Source organism: Fusarium falciforme, chromosome 2 (genome assembly GCF_026873545.1).
Source record: "Fusarium falciforme chromosome 2, complete sequence".
In the NCBI taxonomy this organism is placed as follows: Eukaryota; Fungi; Ascomycota; class Sordariomycetes; order Hypocreales; family Nectriaceae; genus Fusarium; species Fusarium falciforme.
In genome coordinates, this window is record NC_070545.1 from 470,882 (window position 1) to 492,071 (window position 21,190).

Below are 21,190 nucleotides of genomic sequence, written 5' to 3' on the forward strand. Positions count from 1 at the left end.
CATTTACGGGCGGGTGTTGGCGGTGTGAGATGAAGGCTGAGTGTTTATGCAAAATGCACAAAGCTTGAAACAATTGCCCATGGTGAAACGTCGACAACTCATAAAAAGGACGGCCTCAGCCTTTTGACCGTCAATGCATGCATAAAAGCTCCTACTATAAAGGTGCTCGAGCATCTGGGCGTTGATGCAGGGCTTGAGCGGGGTGCGGTGCGTGCAGCAAGCACATGGGGTCAGCTGAGTCCCCGCGGTGCAAAAGTACGCCCGGGAGTTCTCGATGACAGGGTCTGGACGGTTTGAGGAGACACTGTGGATGAGCTCAGAGGCTCGAGATCAATGACACAAAGGTCAGTTGACTAGTGGGCAATAGACGAGGGATGTGCAGGATCAACAGGAGCTCCGAAACAAACCGCTGGTGGAGTGAGTGTACCCGCTCGCTGATCGATTTATTAACCCGCGGGTCTTTGCTCTGCAGGTGACAGGCAGGGTGCTCGCTGCAAAAAGAGTGAGTGCGGGAGAAAAAAGATAAGACGAGACAAACAGTCAGCTGGCTATCTTGGCGTTGGTTGACAATGGCATGGCTTGGATGGCCGACACAGCCGAGCAACAGCTGAGGGTTAATAGCTCATGAAACCTTGTGGGGTTGGGAACCCAACCTAGACGAGAGAGAGCAAGGGTCGGTATGTCGGGTTGGTTATACAGAGTATTGGTGATCGCCGACCGACCCTCTTTGTTCCCCTCTCTGGTGACCTGACGTCAGATTCTAGGAACTGAATTCTCGCTGACGTTTTCCGTCCCTGCCCATCATCAGCATTCAGTCATCGTAAAGAGCGGGCTCTGACCAGGCTAGCAGAGGGGGACCGGATTCTAGGCCCGCTCGTATTGTCGTTCGCGGCCTCCCAGCTAGCCACCACCAAACCACTGATCGGATCTAGGGAGCCGCCCCCTCCCCAGCCACAGGTAAAGTTTGGAACTAGGGGAGCTATTCTCCGTCTGCGGGTTTGCTGTAGCAACTGCACACCAGTCTCACATGATTGCGCGTTCTCTGCCCCAGTCCATTACCCGTCCTCTTTGAACCGATAGCCGGGGATGTCTGTGGACCAAGACCGCATGTCCCGTCCTCGATTGGACTGTCGCAGAGAGGGGACGGACAGGGGTCAGCCAGAGCCAAGCAATGGCTAGTGGGGATCCATTCCTCGTTTGGGTGCGTGGCTTGGAGACAGGGCAACCCGGGGTTGTCTAGTCGACGCACGCGCAGGGAATACGAGCGGCTAGGACCCATCGCCTGATGGATATAAACCGAGGCTGTGAAGAGGCTAGAACATCTCCAACCAACCTCTTCCTTACTACAAAAAAGGCGATTGGCCTCCGGTTCCTGCAAGATCTTCTCTCAAAGTGCGTCCTCACCAGTCCTCCCCTCTTGAACTGACGTCCATCAAACGCAAGCCACTGCGTGACATTGCTGACCCTTGATCTAACCCTCCCTCCCCCCGCTGTACCATCGTTCCACGGCACGACGCAACCAACCGCAACGCCTCCAATGTTCTCCAAAGCTCTCTCCGTGGCTGCCCTAGCCCTTGCCGCACCTGCTCTGGTGTCGGCCCAGACCTCTACCACCTGCAACCCTCTCCTGGCCAGTAAGTTACACAGCCAATCTGATTGAGTTCTCTTTTGCTGACATTCCCCAGCCTGCCCTGCCGACCCTGCCTTTGGTAAGGACACAGTCCACTGCGACTTTACCAAGGGAGAGTGCCCTGCCTTTACCAACGTTGGTGGTACTGCCATTGAGTACGGTGAGAAGGGTGGTGTCTTTACGATTCCCGGTCTCGGTGTCGCTCCCACAATCGCCACCGGCAAGTACATCTTCTTTGGCCGCGTTGATGTCGAGGTCCAAGCCGCTCCTGGCGTGGGCATCATCACCAGCGCTGTGCTTCAGTCTGATAACCTTGACGAGGTATGCTATTACTCTCTTCTCATACACACAATTCATACTAACGTCTACAGATTGATTGGGAGTGGATCGGTGGTGACAACGCCCAAGTTCAGTCCAACTACTTCAGCAAGGGCGACATCAGCACATACGATCGCGGCGCCTTCCACCCCGTAGCCAACCCCACGGGTCAGTTCCACGTCTACTCTATCGAGTGGACACCCGCCTTTGTCAACTGGATCATCGACGGTACAGTTGTGCGCACCCTCACCTACGCCGACGCCAAGGGCGGCTCAGCTTTCCCTCAGACCCCCATGCAGGTCAAGCTGGGCACCTGGGTGGCCGGCCGTCCCGACGCAGCGGAGGGTACCGTCATCTGGGCCGGCGGTATGGCCGACTTCTCCAAGGGTCCCTTCACCGGTTACTACAAGAGCATCTCCATCGTCGACTACGCCGGTGGTGATGCTCCCACGACCAAGAGCGTGAAGGAGTATATCTACGGTGACCAGTCTGGCAGCTACCAGAGCATCCGAACTGCTTAAAATGGGAAATAATGAAAGTTAATGAAAGAGATGGGATGATTAATGAGACTGGTAATGAAAGAGGGGGACGAATAATGAGGCTGGCATGGCATTTGACATTTGGCATTAGACTATGAACATCAATCAATATATATGACCCAATTCATCAATGACTTGATCTCTCTGGCATGTGGCATGAACATAAAATGATCTAGCATAAAGACGGCATGGTGACACGACCCAAGACGGCTCACAGATCGGCGGGCAATCATGGTGGGCGGAGGTTTCGGTCATCTCAGGTTTATCTCAGTTCACTGAGACCTTGTCCCGAGCATGGCTGGAACACACTTCCGCCTTACAAGTCCGACATGGACTTTTGGACTTTAATTGCCTATCCACTCCTCTAAGTGAGACACTGAGAAATGACAGTTGTTCTTGATCGTCTACCGTACACTTGATTCACTGGAAGTGTGAAATAACAATGGCATCTCTAGTGAGGTTGTTATGCTGGCAAGATAAACGTTTAAGATACTGTTTCGATGGAGGCGTCACTCGGACGAGTTTGAGAGTTCAATGAGGGTTGATAAGTCTTATGGTCGATAAGAAACACTTGCTCGTTTCTAAACCGAATCGTCTACTCCAATGTCCACCCTCATAACCGCCGCCCGCGTCTTCTTCTTCACTTCCCCTCCTCGAGTATCATCGAACCAATACCTATGCACAACCTTAAAACCCGACTTTTCATACGATTTCATGGCAGGCATGTTGTCATTATCCAGGATAAGGGCCAGTGTCACCTTGGCCCCGTTGTTTTCCCTCAGCGCGACCTGTTTGGCAAATTCGATGATTTTGTACGAGTGACCTTTCCGTCTCTCGGTTGGTAGGACGTACATGGCGTTTAGAACGTAGGTGGAATCGACACCAGGAGCGGGAGGACCGAAACTGACGGTGTCTGGTTGGAGATGCATTTTATCCTCGTAGGATTTTGCGGCTGTCTTGGCTTCGAGGGGCCCGACCAAGGTGAGAGCTGCGAGCCACGGCGAGTTTAGTATGAGAGAGATATCATCGGTGGTCTCAGCTTCGGCGTCGGGCTCCGAGACAATGATGGTGTTGAGGGCCACCGGGTTGTTTAGTCGGGAGGCCCAAATCTCCTCTGAAAAGGCGACTTCGCGGGCATAGCTTGAGCCAAAGCTTTCAGGCGAGAGTTGAAGAGAAAGGAGACGAAACTCCTTGTAGCGAGCGATGAGTTGACTCCATTGGGCTGGGTCAGGCAACGACTTGGGCAAGGCGACGGCTCTGGTGTTCATATTGGCTGGTGAGTGAGCACTTGAGTTTGGAAGTGTGAAACTGGTATTTTCCGACTTAAGTAAGAAGACTCAAGCTAAAGAGGGAGAAATAAAAGCGATTGGTTTCTTATGAGAGAACGTGGTGAGCTGTCGGTACCTGCAGCTCTGAGTCACTTCGAGCTGCCCAAAAGAGCAATGATCAAGCACGCCATGAGTGTTGGTCTTAGTCAGACGCTTAGCGGCTGTCAATGTGATCTAGTCAGAGTGAAATATTTCTTGATTTATCACTTATGGATAGTCTCTTTGACGTGCAAGTGATAGTGACCTCATGGCAACAAGCTGGATTGAGCAAGTGTTGCTGGTTGAGGTTCAGTGGCGAGGAGAGAAATAGATGATGCAATTTGGGTCATTCCCATAGGATACCAGCGTGTTAGGGACCAAGAACAAACGATACTACACTAAAAGCAATTATCATGAGGAATTCACGAATATTTGCCTCAATGTGAGGTCAATACATCAACAAAGATGTCCAGCACTAAGCTCAACTACTGAGAAGGTGCCTCAGCCTTCAACGCCCTCTGTCCAATTTCTATCAGCTCCTCGTTCACAAAGGTGTCCTTCTCGAAGCCATTCACAGCCGTATCCAACAGGGCTGCTGCCATCTCATCTCGCTGGATAGTCGGGAGACCTATGAGAACGCGAGCAACGCCTTGAACACCCTTGACTAGGAGGCTGGTGTTCGCTGTGTTGATCAGTCCAGGCTTAAACACGCAGGCCTTGAGAGTGCCGCTGGACTTTTGCGCGCGCTCGAGGACATCTGTCTCAACTTGGCCCTGCTATGCGTTAGGTGCATCAAGTCGGGAATTGCGAGACATGACATACCCTCATCACGCAGTAGTCGCCCATGATCCAGGGCTTCTTGGCCGGGTCTCGTTCTGCGTTGGAGCCGCTGACGTAGACGAAGCGAAACGGCTCAGACTTGTCCTTGCGTGGGAGATTCGAAAATGTGTCGGCTGCTGCTAGAGGATAGTCATGGCAAATCTTGCGCACTTCATCTTGGGGAAACGTCTTGGATTTAGTTGGCGTGATGGCAATGAGCCTACGACGTCGTCAGCTTCCGAGTTCCACTGCTTTGCGGAGGCCAAACGCACCAGATACAAGCATCCGCATCGGATATTTCAGTCTTGACACTCTCCGGATAGCTGATAAAGTCATCGCAGGCAACCGACTTCAACTTGGAGGCGTCGGCTTGCGATCCCGAGCCTTCTGGAACGGCGGTTTGACGTCGCGCTAGTGCGATGACAGACGCGATGTTTGGATGGGACAGCGCTTGACGGACAACTTCCGTACCCAGGAAGCCAGTTGCGCCGGCTATGACGAGCTTCATGATGGTGGTTTTGGCTGGTATTCGTGTTGTGCGGGGTTGAGATGGAATGCCTGGGATAAGAATGCTGACGTCGCCCTCTACGGAGTACAGCGATATTTAAAACCAATCCTCTGATAAGCCGCTTACGAATAGCAACTGAAGCGTAAGCTTGCAAAAAACAAGGATTAATCTTGAAACATAACTGTGGTGCGCCCTGGTAGCACTGGTGAAACATTGCTGCTCTAAATACACAAGAAGACGGAGTTTAGTTGCAAACTCCGAGATGAGAAAATAAGAATCCCATACGATACCAAGAATTATACCTGCCAAATTTATGAAATAGGCGTCGACTTGAGGTAGTCGCACTTGGCGTTGTCAAAGGGACTTCCGCAGCCAACCTCATTATCCTTCTCGATAAACACAGCCGGAAGGTTGAAGTAGCACGTCGGCACCTGACCCCAAGCCAAGTTGCTCAGGTCAATCTCCTTGTTGTCTCCTCCGTGAAGCCCACAGTCAATGATGGCGCGGTAGAACGGCTCCCGGTCCCCAAGCCCGTACGAGGCCATCTGGTCATAAATTTCGGCGGTGGCCTCAACCCACTCGTTCTCGCGGTTCGGGTTCTGGTTGTTCTTCATAATGTAGAAGCAGTACTCTTCTCCGTCCTTGAGCTCGAGCCACTGTCGACCAGGAGCGAAGCCGCAGTCCTCACGGGTACGCACATTGTCACGCTTGTCAGCAACGAGGTGGTACTTGGCTGCCTTCATGACGTCGTTGGCAACCTTTTTCTGAATATTGTTTGTCATGGACTCGATGGTTACGCGGACTGCTTCTTCGTCGTCGTCGACTAGGAACCAGCCGCCGTTGAAAAGTTTGGCAATCTTGGTCTCGTATGTGTCCCACTTGGGGGCTGGGAGGGAGTTGTATTCTTCTTCACTGCGGCCGCCGCCCGTGACGATGCCGAGGGTATCTTGCAGGGATGTAGTGGCCGCCTCGAAGGTGTTGGCGAGGGCGCTTATAATGGTGCCTTGATCGACCTCATCGCCTGTTAGAGAAAGGGCGGAGAAGATGCCAGCCAAGATACCGAAGCCGGCAGAGATTCCAGAGCCCTGGTCGTGTTAGTCTCTCACTGCGAATATAGAATGGTAAACTTACAGCAACAGGAACAAGACCTCCAACTGCGTTTCCAATAATGGGCAGCTGCAATCCAACCCCGAACCTGACTCGGGTTATCCTCAGACCCGTCAAAGTCCTGAACCATCTGAGGAATCCTCAAGCCGTTGATGAGAGTCTCCTGAGTGAACTGGCGGTTCAGCTCGCGGAACTTTTCGTGCATGCCCTTGACGGCCTGGAAGATCCAGTACGAGTTCTTGCCCAGAGGCGTCGTGCCGAACTGGTCGAACTGATCGTCGCAGCTCAGGCTGCCCATGGGGTTGCAGTCGTTTCCTAGGGCAGAACAGCCGGCGGCGCCAGATTTGCCTGAAGTGCCGCCCTGGACTTGATCTTCCATGTTCTTGACCCATGAGTTTTCGTGCTCTGCTGCAAGTCAGCGCCGAGCTTGGTGTTACACGTGAGGCTACAGGAGATTACACACTTACCCCAATGAGTCTTGATGAATAGCTCAAGAGATACACCCGCTGCAGTCTTTTCCCCGAGATCATCGGCACCTTCTGGGGTTCTCAGGTTCCAGCCCTTGCAGAGAGTATCTTTGCTATTCAAGACATCGTCTCGCTTGGAGACTAGCGGCGAGGCACTTGTCGACGCCACAAGGGCCAAAAGAGCGGAAGCAGACTTCATTGTAGAGGTCTGGTTTCGAGAAAGGATGAGGCTGGGTATCGAATAGACAGTCCGATGTCAAACGGTTTAGGTCTAGATTACCTTCTGGCTGATACGGAAGAAGCTGCACGAACGAGGCTGCATTTATATAAAACTACAACCACAACTCTAAGGTCGGCATATCGGCGCCTGTAATGCTATCAACCCTCAGCATAGATCTTGGCAGCTTACGTCTCGATCGTTTGGCGAGATGAACCGGACTGTTCGCTGACGATATGCCCACAAAGGATCGAGTTCCCTAAGGGTGCACGGGCTGACCGGGGAATTAAGGACTTTGGTGACACGCGGAAGGATTCAGAAGGATTCGCTTCCCCATGTTTGTTGAAACCCCAGCCCTATAAGGAAGGTCAGTGGTTCGGTCAATATTTAGGATCGAGGTCCGATGGAAAAAGTAGCTTAATTCGCGTGTTTGAGGATTCATCCCAGAGCGCTGACCTGTTTTGATGGCATTGAGGGACTCTGGTACCAATCAACGAAAGAACCCAGCCCTGAGCTCTGTCATACGGTACCCTTCCCAAAGGTACGGAGTGCCGTGATAGACTTGCAGGCTAGGTATTCTATCGATGCCTGGAAGGCCCATGCTAGCCTACCCGTCTGTTCCCTGCCAGACTCCTCAAATTTCTCAGTAGGGCTGGATCGGCATCAACTCGACCACGGCAATCGAATGGTCCCATTTAGGTGGGGTGACGAACCCCCTATCATCGAACAAGTCGGTAGGGCCATCGGAGCTGGTTGAACATTGACTGTTAGAAGAGGACACGCAGGATGATTGATCAGGAATGAAAGGGTATTGGAGACAACTAATTATGCTGATAATGTTGATTGTCTGGTTTTGGTGCCCCGAACACCTGTCTTATGACTCACCCCCACCTATCCATGCCAGTGCATAAACGCAATATCACTCCATGTCAAAGCGCCCCAGAATAGGCAATTCAAATATGGGTCTGGCTATAAATCTTACCTATCTTCTCGGGACCGAGGAGGTCGAGCAATGACGCATCAACTTGGCTTATAAACCTGCCTATGTCTTGGCGTAAGGGTCCGAAGCTCGCAACGTAAGTAGAGAGAACACTGCACAGCTCCTGCTCAGCTTCGGATCTATCCCTCAACCTAGCACTACATACCTACACATAGCGTAATGGCAGGGTGCCAGCAGAAATCTACTTTTTCAGGGCATCTTTATCGATAGGAACCTAAGTAGGACATCTCAAGAATGCTGGTTCCAGAATCTCATCCTCGTCTCCCACGTTGGTGGCCAAGCTGAGTATATCAAACACCTTGTCCCATGCACCCTTGCATCGAAACCCCTGGGTCTCGTGGAGAGGACTACCTAATCTAAAGTCCGGTGTGTCATTTTCGTGCTGAGAATATTTTCGTCCGTGCTGTGTGGGCTGTAAATGCGTTGTGTGATGCTCGTAACTCCTCTATGTGGTCATACCAAGAGTCTGCAGAGCCTGTCACGATGCGGATTTCAAAGTGCTGGAGGGCCGATTGCAGGTTTTTAGTCACACTTGTACGGAAACCATCGGCAATTATGACATATAGGCTGTTCTTGCCTCCCCAGATGCAGGACATAACATTGTGTCTCATCCGCCATGACTCTGCCGCATTGACTAGGCGGCACCGCACTGCTTCACCGCCTGAACCTAGCTGGATATTGAGCACACGGAACTCAACAGAACAAGTAATTGACTGAAGAGTGGCTGGAGTTTTATTGATTGGGTTGCAAACAGCTTTCAGAATATCTCATGACATTGCGTGCAACGCTTTTGCAGAAAGCTCACAACATAACCATAGAATAGCGTACAATCATTCTAATTTCTACATGTACCTCAGAGCTTGATTGTATCTCGAAGAAGAAGCTCAGCCGTAGCATTTCTCGCTAGGAAGCTCGCCTCGTATCTCAAAATATCCAAGTTCACCCAGGGATCGGAGATTGATGTTTTTGGAAAGCTGATATGGCCCTTTCCCAACCAAATTTCATTGCACTTCATCCCCAGGCCACAAGGAATGAATTCTTGAACCGAAGGGGGTTGTCCAACATACGGTGAGGGAATGTTGCGGAGATTGAGCATCCATCTGTCTGGCTGAGGCGCGCTGGTGACCAGCTGTTCTGGGACGAATTCAAACTCGACCATTTTTCGTCCCAAGGGTCGCTCCGTGCCGCCTGTGACGAGCCGGCTACCAGTAAACTGCTCAATAACAGTTTTTCCATGGACCTTGGGGAAGCCGAGGAGCTCGCGGCCAGCAAATATGGCGGCATCGTTGTCGAGAATGAAGAGGAGATTAAAATGGAACTTTTCGCCCTTGTAGGTCACTTCGACCTGGTGAGCATATTCGGTATAGGCTCCAACAGGGCTCATTCCGTAGCTGAGAAATAGGGACGTCATGAGCGGCTCTTCCTCCAATTCGAGAACATCAGGGACGAGAGGGGCGACCTGAGATGCGGCAACTCGATAGGTAATGCCGACTGCGGTGGTGTTGGTGAAGATCCCCTTTGCCCTTGAATATGCTGGAGCAAAGGTTGGCAACGATTCGCCATTCAAATTCAAGGTCCCAAAAGGCATTGTTGCTGTGAGGTTGTCTTGACGTAGTTGTAAATGTGAGAAAAGGTGAGAAGGATGTGCGGGTAGGGCGGAGTTTGCCGGTGGCACTGGTAATGTATGGAACGTATTAGCTATCCAAGATCTAACAAAGGGATTGTTGGCTTTCTTAAATAGTGATTCAACACAGATCAGCGAATTCTCTCAGGCAAGCCCCCAGTCCCCAAGTTGATACTGTTCCTTACGTTGACCGCATAGACCTCGTCTTGTTAAACTCGTGATTTGCTGACGTTGCCTGCAGGAGGCGGTGGGCTGATCGAGCAGTCCCAGTTTAATCAACCCACCGTGCGCAACCTCGTGGATATGAGTTCCCCAGTTCACATGAAAAGAACCGAGGCACGAATAATGCCCCGGTCCGAGACTATTCCCGAGGCCGTTGACCTCTGTTGAAAGCTGGGTTACGTGGTAGCCTCCCTCATCACACCATCAACCACTCCCGCTAGATGTTTCGCTTTTGCCAAGATCAACAAACCCGCAGGGGATACAACCAGACTGTTGAAATCCACTGCACGCCCAAGTTTCTCTCCAATCAATTCTACCGTCACGCGTCCATGGCCTGCGAGTCTTCTTCAGATAAAACATCACAGCGGAGGCGGCGGCAGAATGCCCTGGCTCAGCGGAACTATCGTATGTTTCATGAGCTGCTTTATCTCGTGCACACGGCTGACCCTTGAGGATAATAGGCGCACGGCAAAGGGAGAGAAGAAGGGTGCTGGAACGTTTGGCTGTCTCTCGCATCCTCTTGCCATCTTCCTTGGAAGTCTCATGCACGCATGATTATGGGGTAGCATGTTTACAGCCAGCCTCACAATGGGATCTCGGACCAACCCAGTTGACAAGAAGAGCCATCTCTTCTACCTCGGCCGACACGGGCTTCCGTTCTCTAGACATCGCGCCAGGATTTACCGCCTCCGACTTCTTCTCTTGCATCGGCTCTTACCCCGAGAAGGAACGTCGTACCTTTTTCTTGTTGATGACCAAGGAGCTGTTTGGCATCCGGGATATTATCAAATACGGCCTCATCTTCTTGGGATACCCTGTGAGCTCATCACTCTATAACAACGCGATGCTTGTTCCGATGAGTCAATGGCTACGAGACCTCCAGCAAAGTCTGGGCGATTTTGATTTTGGAGCAGCCATCAAAGCTGGCATTAGCGTCCTTGGAAAGTTAAACATTCCTTCGGGACATAATTCCAGGATTCACGAGATAGTTGCATCTCCTCTTCGGGGCCAGGTTGCAGATTACATCCTTCTGTGTCGAGTTTCATTCGTGTCGGCAATTTTCATGAATGCACTCCACTTGGGAATCCCATGGTACGACCTCATATCTTTTGACTCCAAATCACCTTTTTCTCGTCTACGAGAGCAAATCATACAGAGAAATAGCTTGGACGAGGATACGGGCATAGAAAATGCCGACCGGGCTGCACAAATACGACTAGCATTTGAGGATTATCTCAAGGGGATACAACCTGACCTTGTGCCCACAGACGCACAACTCACTATCCCTCATCATCCAACATTAGATACAATCCCATGGCCAGGCTTTCGTTCCAAAGTCATTGCTGCGGTACACTCAGATCCCCCGTCGATTGACAGAGAAGACTTCTGTCTTGACTTGCTCAACGACGGTCTTCGATGCTGGGGCTTTGCTAACGGAGATTCATTGCCCTCGGCAGCTCCTTGGGATGCTCAGAACTGGGAAGCAGCCCCGTGGTTTCTTGAGAAGTGGGAGCATCTCACCGACGGGAGAGATGGGGATGAGTGGAAAATAAGTGCCCGGTGGTGGTCTATGGGCGCTAGGAGGAATTTATGAGCTAGAAAGTGGCCTCAAATTGGCTCTTGCAATCCATATTTAAAGAGACAGTAAATCATAGATTCGAGTTATAGACTTGTCTTATTCGGAGTGACTTTCTGGTCGTCCTTGCGAGGACCCTAACATTAGTCTACAAATCTCATCAACTTCGACCCAAGCATCGCCGAGGCGTGAATCAACCTCGGCACATTAACGTTAGCTAGCAGAAAAGGATCATACCTTGCGTCACGCGCCCTATGCACATAACGTCACCCGCAGTTAACGTCACCTGCAGCAAGGAGCCTCATTAATGTTTCGGAGTTGGTATTCATTGCAACTCCATGTTTGAAGAATCGAAAGATTGCTTCGGTCCGATTACAATATCCCATCCAGACAGATTGCCGACAGTTCCGACCAGAAGCCTGATGCGATAACCTACGTTGGTTCCATACCAGGATAGCAAAGAAGCCTAGCCCTTAAAGAAATCTTGCGAGGTATATTTAAGGGCAAATATCTGATTGCCTCCTTCTCCTGTTCGCAAAACATATCTCTTTCATCACATACAGCACATTCATCATGCAGGCATTCCAATACGGCGGTCCAGAGTCGCCATTTCAACTTCGAAATGTTCCTATTCCTGAGCCGGGACAAGGCCAGGCCCTGATCTCTGTCAAGGCCGCCGGTCTTTGTCACACCGACGCCCACTATGTTGACGGACACGGCATTGAAATGCTGCCTTCCCTTCCCATCACGCTTGGGCACGAAGTGGCCGGAACTGTCGTCAAGGTTGGATCAGAGCCGTCTCCGGTTCAAGTTGGCGATCGCGTGGTTGTGGCTCTGGTAGCTCATCCTGTTGAGAAGGCAACTCGAGCCACGACGATTGGGCTTGGCTACGATGGTGGCTATGGCGAATTTGCGATAGCTCATTATGAGCACCTGGTAAAGATTCCAGACGGTGTGTCATTCCCTCAAGCGGCCGTGGCCACGGATTCAATCTCGACGGCGTATCACGCTGCAGTGGTGACCGCTGGAGTTACAAAGTCGTCAACGGTGGCAATCATTGGAGTCGGCGGCCTTGGGCTCAATGCAGTCGCGATTTCGGTACTGCAAGGCGCCAAGGTCTATGGAATCGATATCAACGAGGACAAATACGAAGATGCGAAGCGCTTGGGCGCGGTCGCGTGCGCCCCAACCCTCGGTAGTTTCCCCGACGTTGCTTTTGACGCCGTCATCGACTTTGTTGGACTCACGCCAACAATTTCCGCTGCCATCTCTTCGGTGAAAAAGGGCGGAACAGTTGTAATGGTAGGACTCAACGGTGGTAATGTTGAAGTCTCATCCATGTTGTTGGTGACAAAGAGTATCAGTTTGAAGGGCTCATTTGGGGCGGCAAAGGAAGAGCTATTGGAGGTGTTGAATCTGATTGCTTCTGGCAAATTGACACCGAAGCTGACGGAAATACCGTTCAAGGATGTGCCGAAGGGGTTGGAGGATATAAAGAAGAATAAGGTGGAGGGCCGATTGTTTGTCCGCCCCAGTGCGGAGTAGGGGTCAGTGGAATCGCCAGGTTGAGAAACAAGGCTATTCCTACCTTTTTCAAGTTGTCTGAATTGTCTTTCAATATTATATAATACAGTAAAAATAAGGTTGCGTCACAAGGAAAATGAAAGAATACTGAGTGTGGCACCACTCCCAACGCGAAGCAATTAAATACGAGAATCCCCCAGGTAACCCTGGCTGAAATGCATGCAGAGCCCGGAAGAAAACGCCCGGCCTCACTCTGCTGTCTGCCAGAACCCCTGCAACAGCTGCTGCAGCTAGTTTGCTTGGGGGATGGCGCGGCAATAGCTTCATGTGCCCTGCACTCAGCCGCAGGCAGGGATGGGAGTTGATACACTTTGGGACTGAACATACATATAAAGGAGAGGCTTGGCTCACGCTGAAACATGCAGTCCGTGTAACCTTCAATATTCCCAACATTTCGGCTGCTGTGCCGCAACGCCTTTATCATGATAGAATCATCATCCCCGTTTATCGCATCGTCGATTCCCCTACTTCACAATGCAGTCAAATCACTAATTTTCAAATGCGCCGAAATTCTCATGGCTTTGTTTATTTGGAAACTCTTCTCACTCTTTGCCGCCCGGTCTCATCAATTCACGGCCTATCTCATGTTTGCCGAAGACTATATACAGCGCTGGCTGTTCCTGTCTTCCCGCGGCTTCTCGCGCGCCACTCTTATCATCCTCGGCTTCAGCATTCTTAACGTTGCTGCGTCTCTTTACGGGACTTTGCTCTGGGCACTTGACTCTCCAGGTTACATCTTTAGGCAATCCGACATCACAGCCGCCGAATACCAAGATTTGCGCAACAAGAATCCCCCTTATATCGTTCAGTTGCATCTTGATCCAGACAACCTTGAAGAAACGGAAGCGACCCTTTCGCAAACCGTAGGATCCGAGCTTTTCCAACCCGGACTTAACTACACCCTGACTGGCGACGTCCAAAGAGGAACCCCCGAGATCACCACACCAACGCGACAAGGCGATGTCGGGGCGCGAATCTGGCTTGACGACAAGGGTTTTTCGGTTTCGCCAGATAGTTACGCCATGTTCCCTGATTCCGGCACCATCGACGGCCAAACGTTCCCCGATTGCAGATACTTTGGCGGAGGTGCCGCTGCCTGGAACTGCACCTTCAACAGCACCTTTTCAGTGTCGATCATAGACACAATTGTTGGGCAGCCCGAGGTACACTGGGACGACCAGTCGGATTTGAAACTGGATTCGAGATACATCAAACCGAACAGAGTCGACAACATCTGGGCTTCCTTTGGAGCTGGCGGCGGGTCTGCGGTTATGATGCAGGTCTTTACTGTTACCAAAGGGACGAGGCGACATACCTTTGCCGAGTCTGTGCTTCGAATCACAATGTTGACGAATCCCGGTATTCCTTTCTCTGTCAAGGACGTGGACAATCTGGTACGGCAGACATGGAGTACCAACGAGACCGAGAGAAAGGACCCTCTTATCGACAAGATTGTGGGCGGCATGATGAGAGCGCAGGATGAGGGCCTCAGTTACCAATTCGGAGCCAACTCGGCCGCCAACTCCAACCTCACAGTTCTTCAGTCCAGCTGGGGTTACCTGACTGCCGTCAACGGCGGCAAAGATCTTTTCTCCCTCGTCAGTATCACTGCAACCAACATCACTCTCATAAGATCCGAAACCATTGACAAAGCGCCATCACCACTGGAGAAATGCGATCAGGGATCATTTCAGAATGAGGCGTTTGGCGGAAAGGTTACCCAGACTGATTGTGCGGCATCCAAAAACGACAACGAAAGCAATGAGTTCTTTGGTCAGGTCGATACTGCTGCTGTTCTGATAGCATATGGACTTGGCAACGGCCGCTCCAACGTCAGCTCAGAGTCCCTAAATCAAGACGTATTGTCCTGGACCGAGAACATGTCAGCCACGCTGGAAAGCCTCCTCATCGCAAGAGCCTACATGGTCAGCGTTGATCCGGCCCTAGTCACAATCAGCGTTCAAAAGCTGATGGTTGCCATGTCTGGCCTACAACTCCTTCTCAGCGTCCTTGCTGCTGTTCTCGCAGGCGCCACGTGGCTCGCGTTATCTTTCCTTGCCGACGCATACTGGTCCAACACCTTCTTCGCAAGCGTGATGCATACCACTTTGGAGCGGAGCGGCAAGAGGTCTGGTTACGTGCACAATCCGCAAAATGTTGAACTACTGTCAGCAAGGGATGGGGAATCTATCGCAATAGCTGGTAGGGCAGTTGTCCTTCAAGATCGACCTTCGGATGGGTTCTTGGCTCAACAACAATGGATGCCAGGTAATCAACCCGTTGCATACTATTCTCAAGTACCTAGTTACGCAGACACGAACTTCCCGCCTGAGCAGCGGAAACAATAAGTAGAAGAAAACATTCAAGTGGTGGCGGGCTCAATTCACAGACTTTTAAGAACCCTGTATGTGATTTTGAAGATAGTGATAAATGACAACCTCACCCACACCCAAAGACGTGCATCTCATGCATTGCCGTAGACTCATCGCTGAAGAGTCAACAGACCAGGCTTATATGGCAAAAGATTGTAGTCTCCGCCCGAAGCAGGATCGCGTCCCTGATACAGAAACTGCAAGTTGCAGGCATCAATCGTCATTGTCTGGTCAGGGTCACTGCGGATCAGCTCGCCGTGACTGATATCGTTGGTCCACCGCGCGCCGCTGTTGGCCTTGCCCGCAAAAGGACTGCTCTCACTTGTGGCCTGCGGTTTCCACGAGCCTCCGAGGTTGTCGGTCGTGAATGAGCGGAAGTAGCGACCGTTCGCTCCAATGGCCTCGACGATCATAAGGTACTGATTCTGGCCTTTGACCTTGTACACTTGAACGGCTTCGAAGAGGTTGTTGCGTGTGTCGCTCATGACTACCTGGTATGATGAGCCAAAGCTGCCGGGGAAATTGCCGATGGGCATGCTGGCACGGTAGATTTTGCCATTGTCGCCGGCGAAGAATAGGTACATGTTCTTGCTATCGCCAATAACGGCCTGATCGATGGGTCCGGTGCCGCCGTCAGACCACGTCCCAGTGAAGAGCGGCTGGACCGACGACCAGCTATTGACGCTGGCGGGATCCTTGGATGTGCGATACGAGAAGGTAGTTGGACCCCACTGGTAAGCCAGCACCCAGACGTCCTTGGGTCGAAAGTAAAAGAGCGAAGGTGCAACAGCAGAGAAGCTCATCGAGTTCTGCTTGGCGGAGCCCATGTTGGACCAGTCCGAGAAGAGGTCAAAACCAATCGAGCTCCATTTCGTCCCCGTGTCGTGAGTGGTCGCATAGACAAGGTGTCGTCCGTTATATGGCGCGTGGGTAAAGTCCTTGAGTGCGACTAAGCCTGACTTTGGATTGGCCAGCACACCAGTCGAGGTCCAGCGATAGGTAGATGGGAGAGTGCACTGAGCAGTGACACTGAGGACCCAAGACAGGGACAAGATGGCTTTGGCGAATGTGTGCATTTTGTTGAAGAGAAGCCTCGTATAGAGGGAGAGATCTAGCCAGAGTGTGTGGATGTCAACAGGAAAGCCGAGGAAAAAGCAGTGCAGGCAGCTCGCACTTATATATGTGATGTAGAAGATTTGGTTATAGCCATTTCTCGTATTGATTTACACGAGACAGGCTGCTCTCCCCTTGATCATTCGACATCCGGTAGGCATCAGACAGCATATCATGCATGATACAGGGATGCTTTCCGGCACTAAACCTAGGACGGATATTCCTGTTCGGCACCTAGATTCCGAGCAACGCATTTTTAGAAAGCACAAGGGCATCAGTGCAACCGTCCTGAAACAAACAGAAATATTCCGGCGGAGAAATACCATACCGTGGCCAGTCAATGGTGCTACGACCAAACAAACCTTGGATCATACGGGAAAGTACTGAAGCTAAAGGGACCTCTAGCGTCTCCACCCTGCTGTGTCGATTTGTTGGGTGGGATCTTCAGCCTCAATTGGCTTGGCGGATCTTTGATTATAGTCTGGGGATTTCTAGGATGAAATCGACTTGGCGCTGATCAGTACCTGTTTCATCAATCTACGAGGTAGTTTTCGGATTCTTTGAGTTGTTGGTTGTGTTTTACCACCAGCAATGTTGGTTGTTTTATATTCGAATTTGGATGCCATGCCCGGAGTTATGGCCTTAACTCCTCTGACGCTTAACTCCTATGCCCGTGAAAGAGATATACGTTGTTGGGTATTTAAAGATGCCATCTAGATAGGGTTCAAACGCTTCATTTTGGACGAATTGGAATCTTCGCTCTCGCACGTTCTTCACAACATCAATTGCTCGTTGCCATCAAGATACAACACTCTTATCACTCAAAATGTCCATGGTTTCACACGAGCCCTTTCAACTAGTCGGCCGCTATGCCGACCGCAATCGGTGGGAGAACCTCAATGGGCCTGGAGATTCGCGTGTGACTGGCATACAAATCATCAAAGATGAGGCCCTCGATGGTGCATGGGGTGATAAAGTTGTGCTCATCACCGGGGTCTCTGCTGGAATTGGCATCAAGACCATTGAAGCAATCGCTTCAACTGGTGCTACTGTCTTCGGAACGGCTCGCAACATTGACAAGGCCAAACAGGCACTTGCCCATCTACTTGAAAACCACCGAGGCCGAATCCACCTGATTGACATGGACCAAGCCGACCTCGCCACAGTTCGTGCTTGCGCCGATAGCATTCGCGAGAAGAGCGGAGGCAAGCTCAACGTCATCATTAACAACGCGGCCGTTATGAATACTCCATACGAAAAGACCAAGGACGGATTTGAGTTGCAGTTTCAGACAAACTACCTCTCCCACTTTCTGCTCTTCTACCTACTCAAGGACCTCCTCTTGACGAGCTCGTCAGCTAAATTTCACTCACGAGTTGTGACGGTCTCATCAGCTGCTCATCGCTATGGACCTTGTCGTCTTGACAACATCAACTTTGACAATGGCGAATACAACGGCTGGATGGCTTACGCCTTGAGCAAGGTGGCCAATATTTACATGACGAACCAAGTTGAGCGTCTGTACAGTGCCCAAGGCCTTCACGCCTACACACTTCACCCAGGCGCTTTCATAAGCCCGAACCTGCAAAAGTTCTCCAAGGCTGAGACAGAGGCGCTCAGTCAGGGAGACGACAGACTTAGGAAGTACATGATGTCTCAGGATCAGGCCTGCGCAACAACTATTTATGGCGCTGTCTCTGCTGAGCTGGAAGGTGAAGGTGGTTTGTATCTGGAGGGAGCTTCCAAGTCGGGGCCTTGTCCTCCTGATTCGGATGCTGTCGAGTATGGATACGCAAGTTGGTCTCAAGACAAGGTCAAGGAGGAAGAGCTATGGGAAAAGAGCAAGAAGTGGACTGGCGTGTTTGAATGAATGAATTCAATAGAATATGCTAGGACGAAGCAGAATTCCCGCCCTTGTTCCATGTTGTCATAAAACCTAATACCACACAACGCCGCAACCTAAAGTATGGAATGACTTGTCCTCTTACACACCAATCGCAGTAGCAGAGAAGCACGATACCGGCATCATTGTGAATGAATAAAAAGCCTCATCGGCCACCAAGCTCTGCCTCCTTCTTATACACAGCACAACGCCCCAGTCGAGCGAGTTCAATCACAAAACTCTCGAGTATCTGGACTTGGTCAAGTCGTTGAGGCGTGTACTGCCGCGCGGGTATTAGGCGAAAGATGTCTGCAGCTGAAGCAAGAAGTTCCAAGTCTTTCTGAGCCTGGCCATCGAGGGGATTCATGAGGATGTTGAGAAAGAGCGTGATGATCGCGACCGTGGGGTAGAATTGGACGATCCTGGTATCAAACTTGTTAGTAAAAGAAGTTCTAGAAGAGGCAGAATAAAGGCCTCCGCAAAGATGATGGTCATCTTTGTGGAGACTCTTTTTCAACTGGAACATGGAGAAAGACTGTACCAGAATGTTTCAGTAGCCAAGCAGGAAATCGTTGCTTTCAGATAAACAATAGTAGAACGGCTTGCTTCTAAGCAGAGAGCAAGACTAGAGTCGAGAGCAGCAGCGCTAGATCCTTCCGTATGAGCCTGCATGGGGCTCATAGTGGTGCATCTCCCACTAGCATGATGGATGGTGATGAGAAGGTAGAAATACTCCAGGTGTACAAGTATCGTATGCATTCTACGCGCCATATCGGTGTCTTGGAGTGACGGAAGTGACGATCGAGACATGTACAGTGAGGGACGGACATGCGACGGTATTGAAGAACGCCATTCCTCGAGTTGTTCATCAAGTTCGCGGATATCGCGTAGGAGTTCGGCATCTGACTTCCGGCTCGCATGGACCGAGTAAAGCTGGTGGTTTGCCCTGCCCTTGAGTACACTCAAGCCTATATCTCCAAAGAGATATGGGAAGAGACCCTCGCCTGTACCATCGGCAAAGAAATGAGCCATGCCTCTGTCTGGTGGTGTGAGATCGCAGTACGAGTCCGTCAGGAATGGTGGCTGGCCACTTCTTAGAGCGATCTCTTTGTCGAAGAGGTAGCAAATCCAAAAGAGAGCTCGTAGATGGCATCTCTCACGCTCTTCTCGGGAAGCTTCGCCATGATCGGGTAGGCTGGGGACATCAATGTGACCCCCCATCGTTATGACCATCCTACAGGCAACCCCGTTGAGGATAGCAACAGTCGGTAGCCGGCCCAGGTGTGCTTCATGTAGTTGCTAGACGGAGTAGATTTAGTTGAATGTCTTCAATAGTTTCAACCGTCACTTACCAGCATCAGTATAGTTTGTATGCCCATGAGGTTGGTATCTAGCAATACGTCTGCAAGTAGATGGTGTGCTTCCATGGAGCATGCTTCAGGATCAATGTCCGGAAAATCATTCGGTCCTCTAAAACAATCAATAATGGAGAGAAAGGCCAGAAAACAGCACCTAGCACTCAGATGTTCAAGTGATGCTGTAACGTTCAGGCCCTCATAGGCCAGGACAATGGTCTCACTGAACAATGTGCCGTCAATGAAGGGAAAGGCAAACCTGAATGTAGAATTCAAATATGCGGCAATGATTTGGTGGGTTGTGTGTCGAGATGGAAGTAGGGAAGCCCCTGAATAACCTTGAGAGAGTGCGACGGGGCTATGGAGAGTTGATGGTCGGTGGAGTATCTCTGACTTGAAGTTGTCTCCAGCCTTGGAAAGGATCCACCTGTGACCTTCCTCAGAGAACTGCGGTATGCCTTTGTCAAGACTTATTTGTCCAAGGTGGCAACCGCCATAGTAGATCTGGCCAAAATGCTTGGTGACTGTCCGAGGTGCGCGGGTTTTGGGAGGTGGCAAGGCCTGCTCAGGACTGATGGGCGGTTGCTCGTGGCTGGTTGTGAGAATGTCTCGAAAAGGCACGTTGCCTTGCCATGCGGTGTCGTTTGTGATAATTGGAAAGATGGTGGCGTCGAGACTATTTAGCTGCTCGTTGGGGACGAGGGGTTGGGGGCCGTTGCTGGGCAGGGTGCCAGTAGGCATCGAAACAGTTCGAGATTGAACATTACGGCTTGATGAAACATATCAGAATGCAATGTTTCAACAGTGCACAGGGTGTAGGTATAGTTACCTGGCAAGCATCCGTGTCTTCCCTCTTCTAGCCCTAGAGAAGGTGCACAGAAGGTTATGATGCTCGCACCAGTCACAGGGAGTCCTTGGTGACGTGCGGTCACACTGGATCTGGTACAGGAAAGGGCATTAGCGAGCTGGACCGAGCTACGGGGACATTCTACAGGAGCTCAATGCGCATCAGAGGGAGGAGCCGAGGTGTACAAAGATTAAACGAGTGGGGTATATCAAGGGCAATCTACATAATGGATATCGGGCCTCATACCTTTCTTTTGTGGCACCCATCACAGGCCCATTTTCCAGCCATGTTGATGGACAGGGGTCGATCGATCGATCGCTAACAATGTGGAGTAGAAAGATGACCTCCAAGATGTCTGAAATGAAAAGGCGGCCTCTTCGGGAAGAGAGAGAAGCAGTCGGACTCTGGAAGCACAAGATATCGGGTGACATGTAAAAGAGCAAAGTGGAAGGGGGCAGGCGGATATGTCCAAGGAGATGGGCCCGCGTACACGACAAGATGAACCCGGCACTTGGGTTTCTTGAATCTCCGCTGACTTATCACGAGAAGCCAATAAGACGAGACGAGCAAGGGTTCAAGCTTAAAATGACGTGCACTAGCTAACCATCTTGGCGATGAATACGGGAGGGGTGGCATGGACGCCCCCTTGCCGATATGTCCGCTGACAAAGCGGATCCTCGCGGGAAGTTCAAGATATCGAACT

The 21,190-nt window shown here is 51.1% G+C and overlaps 10 protein-coding genes across 10 annotated transcripts; 4 read left to right on the forward strand and 6 right to left on the reverse strand.

Annotated features, from left to right (window-relative positions):
- Positions 1-1,537: 1,537 nt before the first annotated feature.
- Positions 1,538-2,469, forward strand: NCS54_00208000 (GH16 domain-containing protein; the record flags this gene model as incomplete). The annotated part of the gene is made up of 3 exons (XM_053147686.1): positions 1,538-1,634; positions 1,686-1,951; positions 2,002-2,469. 3 exons carry the CDS (start codon positions 1,538-1,540, stop codon positions 2,467-2,469), a joined length of 831 nt encoding a protein of 276 aa, XP_053003661.1.
- A 599-nt stretch (positions 2,470-3,068) lies between these two features.
- NCS54_00208100 (Hypothetical protein) lies at positions 3,069-3,755 on the reverse strand (the record flags this gene model as incomplete). The annotated part of the gene is made up of 1 exon (XM_053147687.1): positions 3,069-3,755. One exon carries the CDS (start codon positions 3,753-3,755, stop codon positions 3,069-3,071), a length of 687 nt encoding a protein of 228 aa, XP_053003662.1.
- A 524-nt stretch (positions 3,756-4,279) lies between these two features.
- On the reverse strand, positions 4,280-5,121 carry NCS54_00208200 (NAD(P)-bd-dom domain-containing protein; the record flags this gene model as incomplete). The annotated part of the gene is made up of 3 exons (XM_053147688.1): positions 4,280-4,567; positions 4,617-4,833; positions 4,886-5,121. The coding sequence occupies 3 exons, from the start codon at positions 5,119-5,121 to the stop codon at positions 4,280-4,282; spliced, it is 741 nt and encodes a 246-aa protein (XP_053003663.1).
- Positions 5,122-5,432: 311 nt separating this feature from the next.
- Positions 5,433-6,894, reverse strand: NCS54_00208300 (Hypothetical protein; the record flags this gene model as incomplete). The annotated part of the gene is made up of 4 exons (XM_053147689.1): positions 5,433-6,206; positions 6,253-6,275; positions 6,322-6,633; positions 6,696-6,894. 4 exons carry the CDS (start codon positions 6,892-6,894, stop codon positions 5,433-5,435), a joined length of 1,308 nt encoding a protein of 435 aa, XP_053003664.1.
- Positions 6,895-8,765: 1,871 nt separating this feature from the next.
- On the reverse strand, positions 8,766-9,500 carry NCS54_00208400 (Hypothetical protein; the record flags this gene model as incomplete). The annotated part of the gene is made up of 1 exon (XM_053147690.1): positions 8,766-9,500. One exon carries the CDS (start codon positions 9,498-9,500, stop codon positions 8,766-8,768), a length of 735 nt encoding a protein of 244 aa, XP_053003665.1.
- Positions 9,501-11,907: 2,407 nt separating this feature from the next.
- On the forward strand, positions 11,908-12,879 carry NCS54_00208500 (PKS-ER domain-containing protein; the record flags this gene model as incomplete). Its single annotated transcript, XM_053147691.1, has 1 exon — positions 11,908-12,879. One exon carries the CDS (start codon positions 11,908-11,910, stop codon positions 12,877-12,879), a length of 972 nt encoding a protein of 323 aa, XP_053003666.1.
- Positions 12,880-13,433: 554 nt separating this feature from the next.
- NCS54_00208600 (Hypothetical protein) lies at positions 13,434-15,266 on the forward strand (the record flags this gene model as incomplete). The annotated part of the gene is made up of 1 exon (XM_053147692.1): positions 13,434-15,266. One exon carries the CDS (start codon positions 13,434-13,436, stop codon positions 15,264-15,266), a length of 1,833 nt encoding a protein of 610 aa, XP_053003667.1.
- Positions 15,267-15,400: 134 nt separating this feature from the next.
- NCS54_00208700 (Alpha-L-arabinofuranosidase) lies at positions 15,401-16,366 on the reverse strand (the record flags this gene model as incomplete). The annotated part of the gene is made up of 1 exon (XM_053147693.1): positions 15,401-16,366. One exon carries the CDS (start codon positions 16,364-16,366, stop codon positions 15,401-15,403), a length of 966 nt encoding a protein of 321 aa, XP_053003668.1.
- An 863-nt stretch (positions 16,367-17,229) lies between these two features.
- NCS54_00208800 (Hypothetical protein) lies at positions 17,230-18,273 on the forward strand (the record flags this gene model as incomplete). Its single annotated transcript, XM_053147694.1, has 1 exon — positions 17,230-18,273. One exon carries the CDS (start codon positions 17,230-17,232, stop codon positions 18,271-18,273), a length of 1,044 nt encoding a protein of 347 aa, XP_053003669.1.
- Positions 18,274-18,451: 178 nt separating this feature from the next.
- On the reverse strand, positions 18,452-20,381 carry NCS54_00208900 (Zn(2)-C6 fungal-type domain-containing protein; the record flags this gene model as incomplete). Its single annotated transcript, XM_053147695.1, has 3 exons — positions 18,452-18,707; positions 19,100-19,584; positions 19,638-20,381. 3 exons carry the CDS (start codon positions 20,379-20,381, stop codon positions 18,452-18,454), a joined length of 1,485 nt encoding a protein of 494 aa, XP_053003670.1.
- Between the last annotated feature and the right edge of the window lie 809 nt (positions 20,382-21,190).